The 16,592-nt window shown below is 44.1% G+C and overlaps 2 protein-coding genes across 2 annotated transcripts; one reads left to right on the top strand and one right to left on the bottom strand.

Moving 5' to 3' along the window:
* Positions 1 to 347: 347 nt before the first annotated feature.
* On the top strand, positions 348 to 4,944 carry myl9b (myosin, light chain 9b, regulatory). Its single transcript, XM_042705453.1, has 4 exons — positions 348 to 496; positions 2,832 to 3,033; positions 3,673 to 3,834; positions 3,958 to 4,944. The coding sequence occupies exons 2-4, from the start codon at positions 2,850 to 2,852 to the stop codon at positions 4,131 to 4,133; spliced, it is 522 nt and encodes a 173-aa protein (XP_042561387.1). The 5' UTR covers positions 348 to 496; positions 2,832 to 2,849; the 3' UTR covers positions 4,134 to 4,944.
* Positions 4,945 to 5,075: 131 nt separating this feature from the next.
* LOC122130724 (homeobox protein TGIF2) lies at positions 5,076 to 13,466 on the bottom strand. The gene is made up of 3 exons (XM_042705451.1): positions 13,119 to 13,466; positions 10,667 to 10,932; positions 5,076 to 9,862 (listed from the first exon to the last, which is right to left on the bottom strand). Exons 1-3 carry the CDS (start codon positions 13,135 to 13,137, stop codon positions 8,858 to 8,860), a joined length of 1,290 nt encoding a protein of 429 aa, XP_042561385.1. The 5' UTR covers positions 13,138 to 13,466; the 3' UTR covers positions 5,076 to 8,857.
* Between the last annotated feature and the right edge of the window lie 3,126 nt (positions 13,467 to 16,592).

Here is a 16,592-nt window from a genome sequence, read left to right as displayed (position 1 = left end):
TTTGATTTAGTCTTACGTCTCATGGGAAAATGATAAAAACAAAAACAAACTCACTGCGGTTTACTGACTCACACATACGGTACACAAACACACACAGACATACATGTCTCAGACACACATAGACACTCTGGCACACACTGACACTGCACACACACAGGCATTCAGAGTCTGTTTCTTTTTCACTAAATAAGGCAGCCTGATCTGAGTTCCTGTCATTTCAGCTCCATTCCTCTGCATCCCTAACGCCCTGTGGTAGGGGAGACAGACTACAGCCGCCACATTCTTTTCCCTTATATGGCTAAATCCCTGGACTGGGCTGTCTCTGTTTGGAAAAGCCCGGGCACCCGGTTGGCTGAGAGGGAAAGAGGTGGGGCACATTGCTAAGCTGATGCTTTAAACAAACTTTTGTACCGTAAGAACAACTGCTTCCCTCCCTCTCAACCGTGGAACTTGACAAAGGGCTTGTGGGCTCCTAATTTGATCACCTGAAGCCAAGGTGAGATGGCTTTTGTTTTTTCTTTTCTTTTTCTGTTTGTTTGTGTTCTTCATTTGATTGGAATTGGAGCACTCAGCTGTCTCCAGAACCCGGGGCACTGTTGCGCTGTGAGGGGCTGTGAGAAATGAGCCGTTGGGTTGTGGCTGGGAATGTATCAGGTCACGCCCGGGTTAACACTCTGGCCTGACCTGAAGTCTGTGGTCTTGCGACTATATCTGTCAGGTTCTAATGGAAGAGAACTGATCTGAGTGTTGTAGCACACTCCTACTCTGTCAGGTAGTATGTGCTCCCATGGCAAAGGGTGGTTGGGTTGGCTGGATGTGTGAGGGCTAGTCTTCACCATCACTCAGGATTACAGGGAGGAATTCCAGCATCCCTCTGACCCAAATAAATAGGCCTTCCTCATATATGTCAGCCTTTGGAAACAATCTTTCCATAGCGTGCTGAGAGAGAATAGCCTTCCATTTGGGCTTTGAATTGCATTCCATGTGGCCTTCATCTTCTTTCCTCGTCTGCTTTGTCACTAAGGGTTTTTAGGTGTGTAATGTATAAGTAGGTGAGTAGATTTTGCAACTGTCTGTCCAGTGAGTGCTGAATGGTTTGATGTCCTTCAGATGTACGTATGTCAACAGTTTGTCTTTGCATTGGTTTCTCAAATCCCATCATGTTGGGCCCCTGACAGCATCATAAATGCCATCTAAGAGGAAGACATTAAGTTGTGAGAAAAGGGATCTTTTGTTTTTGCTTTCAGACCTAACCTTTTCCTAACCTGGTGACATGGCATGGAATTAGATTCTCTTGTTGGCCGGTTGCTCAAGCTTCATGTTATCATTTCCTGCAGGCTGAGGTGCAGAGAGAGGTTGGAGGAGAGGAGAGACTGATTAGTAAGTCTGATGATGTAACCGTCTTGGCTGGGAGATGGTGCTGTATGAAAGGGTTCTGAGTGTGGAGGGAAAGAGACGAGATAAGACATATGGAGGTGAAAAACTCTGCGACTAGGGCATATGATTCCTGAAGGAGAATAAACTCGCAAGGGGGAAGGCAGAAATTGGTTTGGTGTCTGACTTTTGAAGTTGTAATGAAAAACATCAAACTATTTCCACCTTTCAACCATTCACCATTTCAACTATGCAGTGTGGTATTCATTTAGATACTTGTTTGAAGAGGTTTTGAACAGTCTTGCAGCGGAGGAAAGAAGGAAAAATCTAAGGAGATAATCTTTCTTGATAACTGTAAGGTGTTCTTGGGGTGCAATAGGAGGAGCACTCGCTTGAACAGACAAAAAAGTATTCATGCTTGCTGAGAAGCGGGAGAAGGCAAAGACAACTCAAAGCCATTTAAGGGCTGCTTATCAGGTTAGGCTTGAAAAAGAGCAGGACCCTGTTTACATTTTCAGCTTCCTTCACAACACAGACACACAGGCACACACACACTCACTCACTCACACACATTTGTGTGAAGTATCAGTACAGAAGTTGGCCAAGTACTACCGCTCCTTGTCAAAAGCAAGCACTACAAAGATTGCACTAAAGCATATCTTACTCAAATGTCTGGCCAGATAAATGTGATGTGTTTACATGTTCAGTTTTGTGAACTGCCGTTTCATTCCAGTCCTGATGTTCTGTGACTTGAAGATCTAACTTGAGTGGTTTTGGAATGGCTGATATTTGACTACATTATCAGCCCCAGAGGCAAAATGAGGTTAAATAAATGAGAGAGCATTTGTGTTTTACACTGACGAACAGCCGCAAAGAGACAGTGTGCCTTTGTTCAGAGGTGTGATCAAAGAAAACAAATTAAGATAAGAAAATGAGCTCAAACTAGATTGGCCCCTGGAGCGCTGCAGTATGTGAATGCACTTCCACTTAGAGAAAAAAATAAATCGTACCCTTTACAAGGCACGCCATAATCTATTTTTTTAGCAAGACTATAAAACCACTGAGCCCATAAAGAGAAATTTCAGTGAGTGTTGTCATGACATTCTCAGAGCCTTTGTTCTTATGATCCTGCAGAAGGTTTGTTCATTAATATTTCATTTATTTATGTTAACAAAGTTATTTTCTCACCTGGCTGTGATATTTTCTCTTTACCCTCAGGCTAACAGTGTGCCCTCAGAGTAATGTCATTGTAATCACCAATTCCTTCCTGTGCTGGCAATGATAATCACCATGTAGCCAACACCCAGCTGCAGGAACTGGAGGCATAGACACAAACATGCACACACACTCTTGATTGTGTAAGGCTTGTTGGGCACGCAGGGGGTTTTCTCAAGTAATTACATTAGGTTGTTAAGTCAAATTAGGAAACACTCACACGCTCTCCTTGTGCCACTCAGGTCCCACCAAACAGCATCATGTCTAGCAAACGCGCCAAAGGAAAGACCACCAAGAAGAGGCCCCAGAGGGCCACTTCCAATGTCTTCGCCATGTTCGATCAGTCGCAGATCCAGGAGTTCAAAGAGGCCTTCAACATGATCGACCAGAACCGCGACGGCTTCATCGACAAGGAGGATCTGCACGACATGCTGGCCTCACTGGGTAAGACCGCCAGACAGGAAGGAATTCGAAAAGGGTCAGGATGTTTCACAGACCCAGGCAACCCCTGCTAACTAGTAGGTGCTCCAGGGGGCTTCCAAAGTGGAGACACCCCACAGTGATAAGAGGATGCCTTAAATACCCAAAGCCGGCTGACATTCCAACAGAACAAAGACACAACAGAGCATGTGAGGGCCAGACAATAGGCCCTCGGGTTAAAGGTCACCCAGAGCAGGATTAGATAATAATGGCGTAGATGGAGGAGAAAGAGCCTAGGGATTAATGCTTGATTACTCTCAATAGACTTACTTAGATACCACCTTTCATGTCTCATTGCTTGAAGTCTTACAGAGTTCTAAAGATTATGCCCCAAAACGTAAAAAAACATGTGCTTTGCATCCCACAAATGCCGTATGATGAATGTGTTTAGAGATTTATTATTACTATTACATTTTATTATTATTAGATTTTAGCGACGAGATTTAGTTTTTCATGGTTTATGTGGCGTGAATATGCTGCAGCAGTGAAAAAAAGTTCCCTTAAGTGAGAGGACAACAAGTGTAGTGAAAGGAAAAGGATTACGCTTGATTTTTGATTACACTTGTGTCACTGGGATCTATCTTCATGTGTTCTCCTTTGCAGGTAAGAACCCATCGGACGAGTACTTGGAGGGAATGATGAGTGAGGCTCCTGGCCCCATCAACTTCACAATGTTCCTCACCATGTTTGGAGAACGCCTGAACGGCACAGACCCAGAGGACGTCATCAGAAATGCGTTTGCGTGTTTCGACGAGGAAGGATCTGGTAAGTGAGATGCCTGTGGACGCAGACCAGGATGTGTCTGACAGCACACACAAGAAATAACACAAACATGTGCGCACACACACACGCACGCGCTCGCTATTTCTATTCTTTCTACTTGACCAGGTGTCATCCACGAGGACCACCTGCGGGAGCTGCTGACCACCATGGGAGACCGCTTCACAGATGAGGACGTGGACGAGCTCTTCAGGGAAGCACCTATTGACAAGAAGGGCAACTTCAACTATGCCGAGTTCACCCGCATTCTCAAGCACGGAGCCAAAGACAAGGACGATGAATAACTTCCCAATCTGACAGTCCTCCACTACAATCATACAGTGCATCAATGGGCTGATGTCTCACCCCTCCAATTCATATAACATATTGCACTTGTAATTGGCATGACATTCATTTTATAAATGCATAGGTGCCTGATACCATCAGGTCTATGCACCACCATGGCCATATCCTTGGAACATTCCGGGCATGTTTTTTTTTAATGTACAATAAAAAGCATGAACATGTGTTAAGAGTTGCATTTCATATAGCAGACATTTGACATTGGTTTTGGAGCTCCCAGAGATGTAATACTTTGTAAGGAATGTCAGGATAGTTGTTTTTATGCCTGTGTCGGTATCTCTTACAAGACTGGAGTGGGAAAGGACCTCTGCACCTGTTGAAATGAAGAGGGTAAATCACATGTAGGATTCATTATGGGCATAAAGCAAAAGCACATTTTTCCAAATGACCCAGTGGAGTTGAAGGCATTTTAGTACTCCCATACCCTGGTGGAAATTATTCTTTATTTCTCAATAGTACTAATCAAGTTGCTTCGAAGCAATTAAGTTGTAGTTGGCCATTTAGTTATATTAAGTGTTCACCATAGAAGTGCCTAAGGAAATACAAATCCTGAATCCACCCCTAAATGTAATGGCTTCTTGCTTGGCCCATGCTCCAACCCTCCACCAAGTTAAGAGTATTCCTCCTTGGTGGAGGTGAAAAATGGATTGGATGACATTTCTTTCCTATGTTGTAATTGTTTCAATGACCAATATCCAGAGCAGCTTCAACATGAATACTTAATTTTGAAATAAAAAAAAGGATCGCACGAAACTTGATGTGCTGTGGTACCTACGTGAAGGCAACATTACTGAACATTAAACGATACTCAATTAGACTTTGTGTGGGGGAATAGTCTTTGAGTACGACACATTATGTACATAGATTAACCCAAGAGTCAGGAGTTACGAAAATGAGTTTTATTTCTCTGAAATGTTTGTAGAAAACAAAATGAAACAAAAACGTTTAAGGCATATATTGCACTGACTACTCCAAGTTTCTATGAAGGCAGGGAAGGTTCCCTTGATCCCAGTTAAGGCACTAATGCCAGTTTCACTGCCTGAACTTAATCCATGATGCACTGAAATTAAAAATATACAACATATCCATCATAATGCATTTGGTCATACTGGGAAAAAAGCTACACGTTTCATTTCTGTAGAAGCATTATGCCAACAGACAAAAAAACTTGACCCAAAGATATAGATATATATACACATATACACATGCATTTCACGTTGGCATCTAGGACCCATTCTCTGAACAACTATAATCAGGAGTTTAACCATTAGTCATTCTACAGCGGTGAAAAAATATAAACATTTAAAAAATATATTCATATATATTTATCCAGTATCCAATGGTTTCCAGTACATCAGTAACAAGGAGGAATGGTCACAGTGGATTTGAATAGTGGTAACACCAGCTTTGTGTCACTGTCGCTGCGCGGGCTAGGGGGAATGGTCCTCAAACTGCGAGACTTACTTCTGGTCCTGAGGGTAACTCACCATCTAAAGAGGATTAGGCCTACACTTTTAAAACATGCATTAAAACGAAATGGATTTTAAAACCCTATGTGAACAGTGGTCCATCCGTCATACGCCAAGAGGCTTAAGCCCTGCTGAGCACACCTACCACCTTGGAAAGACGAATGTTCTGGACACATAAAAGGTCATTTTTTTTGTACATACATTCAGTTAAACTATTTAAAGCATACACAGAATGATAGAATTAAGCTTTCTCCGGAGAAAGCCGCAACAGGGCCGCTCACAAGGGCCAGACAGACAGACTGACACATGGCTCAGGGGAGCCACGGCCACCCTTCACCTGTAGTGCTGGCTTTATACAGTTTCAGTTCATGCAGAGGGGCAGGGGGAACCAAAAAAAACAAAAACAAAAAAATGACTGGACATCAGGAGAAAACCTAGGAGAGCACGCCACACACACACTTAAAACAGAAAGACCTTTGATTTCCTATCTGTCGGACAAAAAGGAGAAACAATACTGAAAAAAAATGCATCAAATGCGGGGAACCGTGTATTTTACCAGACCTCGAAACAGGCTTCCTAGACAGAGGCAGACAGACAGACATCTTAAAACAGATCAGTCAGAAGGGCTCTGCCGGAGAAAACAGAGCAGCTACAGAGGGTGCTAACCAAGGACACGTCACTTATCCGTTTCATTGAAACTACGACCACAGAACAAATAGAATGGAATGGAGGAGGAGGAGGAGGAGGAGGCCCTCTAGAGGATGAAAGTGGTACATGAAGAAATGCCCTAGGGAGAAGGGAGAGATTGGTATGCCAAAGCCAGGTTACAATCTGATCCAAGCTCTGACAGCAACCGCCAGATCTGGGCCACATTTGTTCCAGAGTCAAGTGATACCTGGGTTTACGGGTTTGTCGACACCAAAGCAAAAAAAAACAAAAAAAAAAAAACAACACACACTCACACTAATACTTGACAGTTGAAATTCACGAAGGATGGTGAACATTCTCAGATGTCTACAGGCATATTTGGTGCTGACGTCTAATACAATCAATAACTCTCAACTTGAGGCCAAAATGTTGTTCAATAAAAAAAAAACAATAGGGGGAGGGTTGTCAATTATCTGAATGCTTTGTCACAAGGGACACCTAAGGGCTTGGAAGAAATGATTGATGCCCACGGATCAGGTGAAGAGCTAGTGTTTTAGCCAAATATTTCAGGGGCCATCCCAAGTCGCAGCTTAAACAATTGAGCACAGATTTCAACCAGTCCACTACATTTCCACACCAAAATGGTTGCGACTGAAGCAGTGATCCATTCCTTAAAAATCCATAGTGACAGCCAAACAGCCTTCAGGAGATTTTGCCAAACAAGCCCAAACAACCATGATGCTCACTTTCCTAAGCTCTCCACTCGTTCAGCTAACCCCAAACAATCTCAGCTGAATTTACTAACTGAAATACCACATAACTAGGCTACATACAAGTCATCAAGACCACTTCAATGCCATAGATACGGAAATGAACACTGACCAAGAGTTGTTGATCTCTAAGCGTGCGCAAGAAATGTTGCTCCTTTACAATCGCTCTCCAACAAACGTGCACACGCACACACATACACAGACAGACACAAGCAAGCCTTTTTCTATACTCATAGCAGAGCCAGGTGGTGACTTTGGTGATGACAACACCACAGCCTTCAGTGGCTAATAGAACATGGTCCCTTTAAATCTGACACTTTGCGGCACTGACAGCCATGACTGAACTGAGTTAGGTCCTCTGCGGGGCGATCCATTTCCGCCTTCCCCATTCCTTCTTTTCCAGCTCTCCCTACAAGCTGCAGAGGAGGCGACTCCGAGGTGGTGCCAGGGCTGAAGACAACAAAGGCCAACTAAACCCAAACAAGACCCAGCTCTCAGACAGCCAACCCTGCTTCCAGCCACCTATTAGGAGGAGATTTTCAGATTTCCTTTCTCTACGCTGGAAATCCATTTTAGTACAGTTTTTCACACTTACAATAAAATGGACTCAGTGTTCTTTAGGTCCCACGTTTTCTTATATTCTTCCATTTCAAAAGACTTAACTCAGTCACTATACCTGTACATCTCACACCTGCTCTAGCATACAACGCAGAGTTGTGTGTAGAGATCATAATCAGTGTGGTTGAAGTCAAGTTGGTTCTTTCGAAACCCGGCCAAAAATAAACCAAAAAAAAAAATGAATTGGGCCCATGTGATCATGATCTGACAAAGAAATAAAGTGCAGAATGTATGACAACAGAAACTCAATCACGCAGTCATTCAAAAACACACACACACACACACACACACACACACACATTCATTCATGAGTGTTGCTGGTGACATTGGTGTGAAATACAGTAACTAACAGAGAACAGCATTCAGATGTGTAAAGTCTATTGCATGACAGCACTGTGGCTCTGCTATGCTGGTAGAATTTGCTTGCTATGTCAAAAAAATAAATCATGACTTCACAAGATGGTCCATTCACAGTCCAAAATGAGTTACAGTGAGGAGGAAATTAAAAAATGCCTAGTGTATTTGTAATATGGATTCTTCCAGCGATTCCCGTCTTGGTCCAAAGCATGAGGAGAACTTGTAGTGTGTCTAAAGAATCAAAGTCCTTGCATGTTTTTTGCTACAGAGTTCTGGTTTAAGGAGTGTTTCTGATCTGACCCACTGACTCCCACCACCTCCTTCATGAAAAAACAAAAACAAAAAAACAACAAACAAAGAAAAAAAACGTTACAAAGTCCTAAAATGTCCTGATAAACCTTTGTGTAAAAAGCACTTCTGAAGAGGCCACCTGTTAGGGCATGTCCTCCACTAGGGGATGCTAAGAACAGGAGCCGTCTCTCCCCACCGTGGGGCTTAAGCTAGGAGACAACTACCACAGCTGGCCTTTACTCAACAAGTCTCTCAAATGGCACAACTGCCTCCTCTTAGGAAAGAAACATGTGAGGCCCTGCCATTGTTTTTTTAACCAGTAGAAACCCTCTTAAGATGCAGGGACACACGTGGCCAGAGGCGATGCCAGAGGCAGAGGTGAAATGTCAGTTAGAGACAGGGGGTTTTTGGGGATTGAGGATTGGGAATGTTAGCGAGTCCCTGGAGTTTTGTTTAGCTGTGTAAAGTTTTCACTTTTTCCCCTCTCCCTTCACACACACATACTGATGCGCTTTAGTTGACCTTCTCAGAGACTGTGTGCAGGGAGTGGCTCCACACGGCTGCTGTAGCACCAGGGGTGGTGGCGGTGGCTGCCTGTCTGACATCGCTACGCACCACACTCCACGTACCGGCTTGGCAGGCGGCAGATCCCGCCATGACAGCGGCGCCCCCACCCTGCATAGCTTGGGAGAGAGGGGACTGGGAACCAAACACTGGGACAGACACCGGATGCACGGTCTTCTCCAGCTGACTCAACTGGATGGTGGAGTCCCTGTTTGGGGTGGCAGCGGGGGCCTGGTCTGGTTTGCTGGCTCTGACTATGCAGGGCTCCGGCTGGGCGCTCTTGATGGTCGTATCGGGGGATGGTGTGGCCAACGCTGGCGGCGCCGTCTGCTTCTCCTGCTGCCTCTTCTGATGCTCTTGCTCGGCGGCCCGCTGTAGCGCAGCTTCCACCAGCAGCTTCAGGTCGCTGAAGTCCTGCGAGGGGCAGAGCTCCGGCGGGGTTGGGGGAGGCGTGTTGAAGAGACCCCCTGTTGGGCTCGCTGTGCCCAGGCTGGGAATGGAGGTGGTGGTGTGAGCAGGGGGAGGTATAGAGGTCACAGCGGATGGGATGGGGCTCGGGTGAGTGGCGGTGAAGGGGGACTGCTCTTCGCTCCGGTGCCCGGGATGGGCCTCCTTCAGCAGACCCTGCGCATCCACCTGCATGAGGGCTCGCACGGGCCCGTCCCTCCCTGGCAGGCAGCCGGCACCGGTCAGGATGGCCGTGGCGGTGTTGCCCAGGAGGCTGAGGTCGAGCGTGGGAGCGGGCCGGATGACGGAGGGGCGTAGGGCAGGGAGCGAGGGGGGCGTGGGGCTCTCTGGGGAGCTGGGCCCTCCTGCTGCGCTGCCACCACTGGAGTGGCGTCCCTCTGACTTGCCGGCGCGGCGGGAGATGGTGAACTGGGTGGGGTCCTTTCCGTCCTTACGCAGCAGGTCAGGCAGCAGGCGTCTCCGTGCATTGATGAACCAGTTACAGATCTGAGAGAGGATGATTGGCCAGTTGAGACATGGTTAAAAATCTGACAGACAGTTGAGGACATACATTTTAGTCTTGTTTCACTAGAATATATTTTAACCTGCCATGTTGTTTTTTTCAGCATGTCGCAGGCTACTTGAGTTTACCATGGTTTGGTTTATTTTTCTTCACAGCATAGAAAACAAGCCCCAGTTCTGACTGCTGACATAATCTATTAGCAAAATATCACAACAAGGCACCCTTCAGCTTATGTGGAGGGAATGTCTGGTGTTCACTGACAAGGCATGCTCCTCTTGCTGTCAGTGATTTAGTTATTTTGCGTGCCATGCTGTCTGCTTCACATGCCCTCTGGTGGCAGAGTTTGGCACTGCAACACACAGACAGCTGGCCCTAATGAAGGCTGTGCTGTGATCTGCCCCAGACTCAGAGAGCAAAGGCCCCAGCCGACTGCATTCCAACGCACTGACAAAACACCAGCAATCCACTCTCAAGGACAAGCTGCCTGCCTTCGCTACTTGAGCGTCTACTGCTCAGAGTGGTTGGAAACAAGGATGGCACCTTTTGTGTTTCAGGCTAGTTTGCCATGCAAGTTGGAACACGAGCTGATTGTTTTATTCCTTTGATGGAAGATTTTCACTTGGTTTACTTTTATGACGCACTGACCTACTTCTTCCACCTGAGTCAGCAAAAACTATTGTACTTTCTGACAGACCTTGGATCTGAACATTCATGCATAACTATGTGGAACACACATCATAACATAAGGCTAAGCCATGTTTCAAAAGCCAGTGTGATTGTCTGCTCACCTGAAGCACGGAGAGGTTGGTCTGTCCGGAGAGGCTGAGTTTCTCCTGCTCAGAGGGGTAGGCGTTGAAGCGGTGATCGTACAGCCAACTCTTCAGGACCTGCACCGCTTCCTTGGGCAAGTTCCCACGGCGACGGCGCTTCCCAGAACCCCCTACCCCTCCGGTCCCCCCACTGGACAGGTCCAAGGGGTAACCCTCATCTTCACCTCCGTCGCTGTCTGACATGGCTGAATATTCTGTCTCTCCACCTCGTTCCTCCTCCAATGCTGGAGGCACAGAAATTAACAACTGTTACCTACAGATAGCAATGGACACTAAAAATGTAACCAGGACCCACATCCGACACGGATAAGGGGCAACTGCTCCAAGTTCAGATGACATGGTTTAGACAAAAATAAATCAAATACCTATTTAACACGATCAAAACATTCCTTAAAATGCATACTGAGGTGTACGGCTCTCACTGGGACACTAAAATAAAATAAAAAATTCCAACTGTTACTTTTTAGGGATTCTACAGTGCTGAGAAGTAACTAAAAGTGTAAGCGTAAACAGCAATAAAGTTGGACTTCGAGGGTACTTTGTACAACCTAGCTCTACGTAAACAAAGAGTTTGGCTTCCCGCTTCCAGTTCTGAAGACAGCTGGTTGATCGACGTAACAAATTGTGTCGAGCAATTGTCAGGCAGAGTGAGAGTGATAAAACCCTCCGTCATGAGGATGATTACAACTTCCAAATTCTAAACCTATGGTTGATTAATCATTCATGTTTACTTCACTGTGGCAAGTGGCGTTCATATAGTTTCAAAAACAGCGCTTTGCCGAGTTGGCCTTGCTTTGCTGGGAGACTGGGAATTGCAGTAGCCCAAAATGTCCCTGTCTGCTGGTGTAACCCGAGCCCCTCCAAAGAAGCCAGAATGTGGGAGTTCCTGAGTCTCATTCTGCTAACAAAGGAGATGGTGTGCGTCAATATGCATCTGAAACGGCGAGAATTTGCTATTGCTAGCTTTCTTATTTGACAAGTCTTCACGCCTTTTGACCTTCTGTTGAGCCAGCAACATGTGCTAAAACTGATATGTTTCAAGATTGCTGAAATGTTTACGATAAAATGCTTTGTTTCAAGTTCGTAAATCTAGACAGCCATGCTGGCTAAAGTCACATATTAAAGAGACCTGTTTGCGACGCATGTTGGTGCGAGTCAACTAATCTCCAGGTTTATTATTGTTGTGATAAGTCGGGGAAAAAATTATAATTAAAAAACAAAGACTGGGACTTCGGTGGTTTGGTCTGATTTCGTAAGTTAGCCAAATGGAAATAACGTTGAAAGACTTGACAGATGTTCTTGGTCGGGGTGCGTGGGCTGGGTTGAGATAATCCTTCCCTGTCAAACAGTGTCGGAGGGGGGGGGGGAAACTTTCTGAACTCGCAAATTACCAAAGATAAAATGGGTTACACAGCAACTGTATTTCTGAACCTATTTCCTTTACAAATATGTAAAGGCGGGCGAGTATGGAGAATAGCGGGTTTATTATTACTAGCCAAATTCGTGTTTGGTTAGTTTGGGAATTGGAGTTGTAGTTACTGGTTCGCCATCCATTGTTTCTTTGAATCCGTTAGCAAGCTAGCTAGCTAAGTTATGCTAACAAAGTAACCGTGGCTTACTTTTGTTCCTCCACTTCACTGGCTTACGTTACCCAATGTCTCCAGGAAAGTGACGTTAATATATAAATCTTAAACGGCCATGGTTACTTGTACAAAATAAACTCGTAAAACAAACTATGCATTACATTAAAGTCAAACGTTTTTCGCCACACATGCTGATTCTAGGGCCTGGAATTTCCAGCAGACAAGGGAAACTTTTCAAGACAAGCTACCATGAGCTAACGTTAGCTAGCAAACAATGCAACACGCTAGCTAAATGCAGAAGGTCGACGACTGGAAATCCCCTCTTTCAATTCAAAGTAGCGAGCTAGGAAAGCAATTCCCTTCTTTGATGCGACGAGACGGCCACGGGGTTTACATAACGTTAACAGCAGCATACAATCAAATGTAACATCTTTCTTTGCGATAAGGTTATATCAATAAGCCAGATTTTGCGACCCTGTGAGAGCATCATAAATAATCACTAGATGGAGATCCGACAGACTAAAACGTTTTAAATCGGTTAGCGTGGTGCCCTACATTCCTTAAATAAATGTACAAAGAGTCCTCATGCAAACGCACAACCAAAGCCAACACGACTGTTCGCCGTTGCTCCGCCAGATGGACACCATGCTCGCTTCCAAAGACAACTAGCTGGTTAGCTGTCCCTCCAAATTCAAACACAAACACACACGCTGCATTTGCTCACGACAAAAAGCCACATTCCTTTTAAAACCAACAGGCGAAATCCTCACCAGAGACTGAATACAGCTTCAACAAAAAGAGAGAAAATATAGCCAATTTGTGCCTACCTCTTTTAGCTGGTTTCATTGTTTGTGGCTGGTCTGAAAACGGGCCGCTATCTTCGAAGTTCCTTAGGAAAACGCGTGTCGTCCACAAAACGGTGACAACGGGCTTTTCTTCTGCCAAGCACAAGGTGTTGCACACGTTTTGACTGACTAATTTTCTCACGACGTAACGTCAACGTTTAGTTTCTGGCGATATTAATATTTTTCTTTGAGGCTAGTTCAACAGGGACGTTGTTTTCCATGGCCATAAGTATTTCCCAAAAACGCGTTTTGTTGATGTATGGTTTGATCCCTTCTACCTGCAGCTATCTCCGCCAGCTTTCTTGGCTGGTCTGCTGGCAGCTGACAGTAGCGTCTAAACCCTCCTCTATTGGTGCCGGGATCCAATCATGGACCGAGTTTCACAGCAGACAAGTCAGTGTCATAACCACTGACTGCCAGAGACGCATTTCATTCAAAAACCGACTAAATGACTTGAGCTGTTAATTTATTACATCACGGCATGCCATAAATTTAGCGCACGTTGTGACTTCTATTTTTTTTAAAGTTATCCACTATCGTCCTTATATTAAAGAGAAAATGCAGTCGTATTTTAACTGAATAACACATTCATTTCCCGAAGATAATATCTATTTTATTTTCGCGTTAAATCGATTGGAAAACAAAAGTAGCCTACACTGTTTTGTCATTCAGTTGTTGATGACGCATTCACAGCGACCAAAAATTGAACTCTTTCTGATGCAGGAATTTCCCTGAGCCGCCAAAGAGAAAGCACACCTTTGGGCTAAGTGATTTGGCCCGCACACTGAAAGTACAATCAAAAATCATGATTGTGGGCCTATCAGCACCTACCATAAGATAATCTATTTGCTTCAAGAACAGCAACAACATTATATTAGTAGAGAATCGTTTAACAGACTGTGGGCCTATCATCACAAACTTGCAGCAAATATCAAACAAGCAGACTATCGGTTAGGCCCGGGCCTATATGTTGACAGAGTCATTATCCTTGACATATCGAAGATAAAATTAGTTCAAAGGACCTAAAGTGGGTAGTGAGAAAGTATTTATATTTTATTTGTTGACCTCTTTTCATACAGACTGGACAAAGTAATGTAAAACGTGTCAATATGTGTCAACTGGAGCACAGACTACAGAATGTATTTGGGCATATTGAAAATAACGTTACAGTATTTAATCACTTCCATTGTCCGGTATCCACTCCACTTCTACATAAGGGTCACTCAGACCATTGTTGTTTGAGTCAGTACTCACATGTAGGCCAGCTGTTTTCCCTCACTGAAGAGATATGACCTCTTTCTGAGAGCACTTTCTCATATTGCTATTTGGTAAGTTTGTAAGCTCCCGGGATGAGCGCGGGATAGCACAAAAAGGACTGACCCAACATAACTTCTGAGCATTATGAAAATCATACAGACAATAATGGTTTTAATGCAGTTATGTTTTAAAGTTTTTATTAATTACTAATCCAAAAACCCTGACATACACAGTCTAACTTTGTATAGCATAATATATACTGAAATCCTAGTCATTAAAATATGTGCTTGTCTCATAAAATATTGATTATCAATTGTTATGGTAGTAATAATTAATTATTTTTTTTGCTACAAACTCTTGCAGTAAGAGTACTGGTGGAGTTCACCTTCACCCCCCACTCCTGTCTCACATAATCTTACGAGTTGACAAGTAACTGAGTGCAGCCAGGCAAAGAATGACAGGCTTATTTTTGCATGTTGAACCAAAGGACCAGCAGGAGCAGCCAGGCCTGAATCCCAGCACAGGCGCACACAACGGGGTTGTTGATGCTGCTGTGGCAGAGTAGGCTCTTGTTTATTGCCTAGCCATGTTAAAATCGTGCTGTCAATCAGTCACGCAAAGATCCCATGTGTATTTAAAAAAAAAAAAAAAAGAGTATCAGTTAGATTCCAAGCAAGAGGAAGAATCCATTGTCACGTTGAAAATAAAAATGTCTTCATGTCCAGCAATCATGACCCATAGTGTTATGGAGAAAGTTTAAAATACACATACAAAGGAAAAAGCTGTTCTTTTCTGTAACTTTCCAACACTGTTGATGAGGAAATCATTTCAATACTGTATGGGCCATACAGGCCTTCTGTAATTCCCATGTATGTAGGACATGGAGATAAAACAGTGGTAAACACGCATGTGAAACTTAGGAAACATTGGTCTGGTGAGTGGTGATAACATATGGAGAGGGATTTGTTTTGATGAAACTGAGAGACTTGATGGAAGGTACAATATTCAATACATAAATTACAAAATGTAGACATCAAACAAAACCATCAAAACAGAACCCAAGCTGAAAAAAAAAATATGTAGTGACACATTGCAACTGCTTTTCAAAATCTCCAAACTTAACACTGAATTTGAAGCATGGGTCAAATAGATAATGAGCCTCCTCTTAACACAAATACATCACACTGCATGTCAATTCTAAAGTCATTCCCTATTCAGTGTATGTGCAGAATCCTTATGGTTTAGAAGCTGAAACATAAAGCAAAGCATTTGACTTTGCCAGATGCCTGGGCGAGACTGTAATCTCGCAGTCACTGACTCTACACAAGAGTTCTGGTTCAACAAAATACTGCTCTCACTTCAGTAAGTGGCGCACAGAGGGTGTATTTTAGGACAAAATTATCATCGCACAATCGTCCATAATTACACACAAGGAAATGGCCCATCCATGGCAGTTTAGTGCCAATGTCTGTCATCTGTTACTCCTGCGTGAAATCCCTCTCTTTATTTAAAATGAAGAGGATACTTCAGGGTAATCAAACAATAAAACAAGGCAGTTGATAGTTTGACCACTGTGAAAGTGTTGTTGTTTTTTTTCTAAGTGGGGAGATAAGCCAACCCTATCTATTACAAAGCCCTTCTTGTTGACGTGCTGTGACTGACACAATATTTTCAGCTACCAGAGTGATGCCTATGCTGTATACTGTCAGTGGTATTCTCAAGCCATTATGTCCCCCCCCCTTCCTCCCTCACCAGCACCCTCACAATCATTTGTTGTGTCAAATGATTTGAATTCCAAGTACAGGTATGAACAAAACTGGCATTCTAATGTCCGTGTTGACAAACTTGTCTCTTGTCCCCCGACAGCAGCTGACAGATTTGGTTGGTGCAAGTGCCTGATGGCTAACAACACATACAAAAGTTAACCCCTTGAACGCATTATTTCATCTTTCATCTGAGAGACGATTACATCTTGATTTCTCAAATCACAAAACATCAAAGAAAAACTGCAGACTGCATGGAAATGATTGCACTCTAACAACACCCGACCCAAAATAAACATTGTTCCTGCTTGTTTTCCACGATTGAAACCATTTCCAGGTCACATTCTTAAGAAACATCAGGCCTAGAATGCAGATGCTAGGCAAGGTTACTGGTCCCTGGTATTAAACCTATCCTCTCACTAACAAGCTGCCAAAG

Source organism: Clupea harengus, unplaced genomic scaffold (assembly GCF_900700415.2).
Source record: "Clupea harengus unplaced genomic scaffold, Ch_v2.0.2, whole genome shotgun sequence".
NCBI classification, from domain to species: Eukaryota; Metazoa; Chordata; class Actinopteri; order Clupeiformes; family Clupeidae; genus Clupea; species Clupea harengus.
This window is presented reverse-complemented; position numbering and strand designations above follow the sequence as displayed.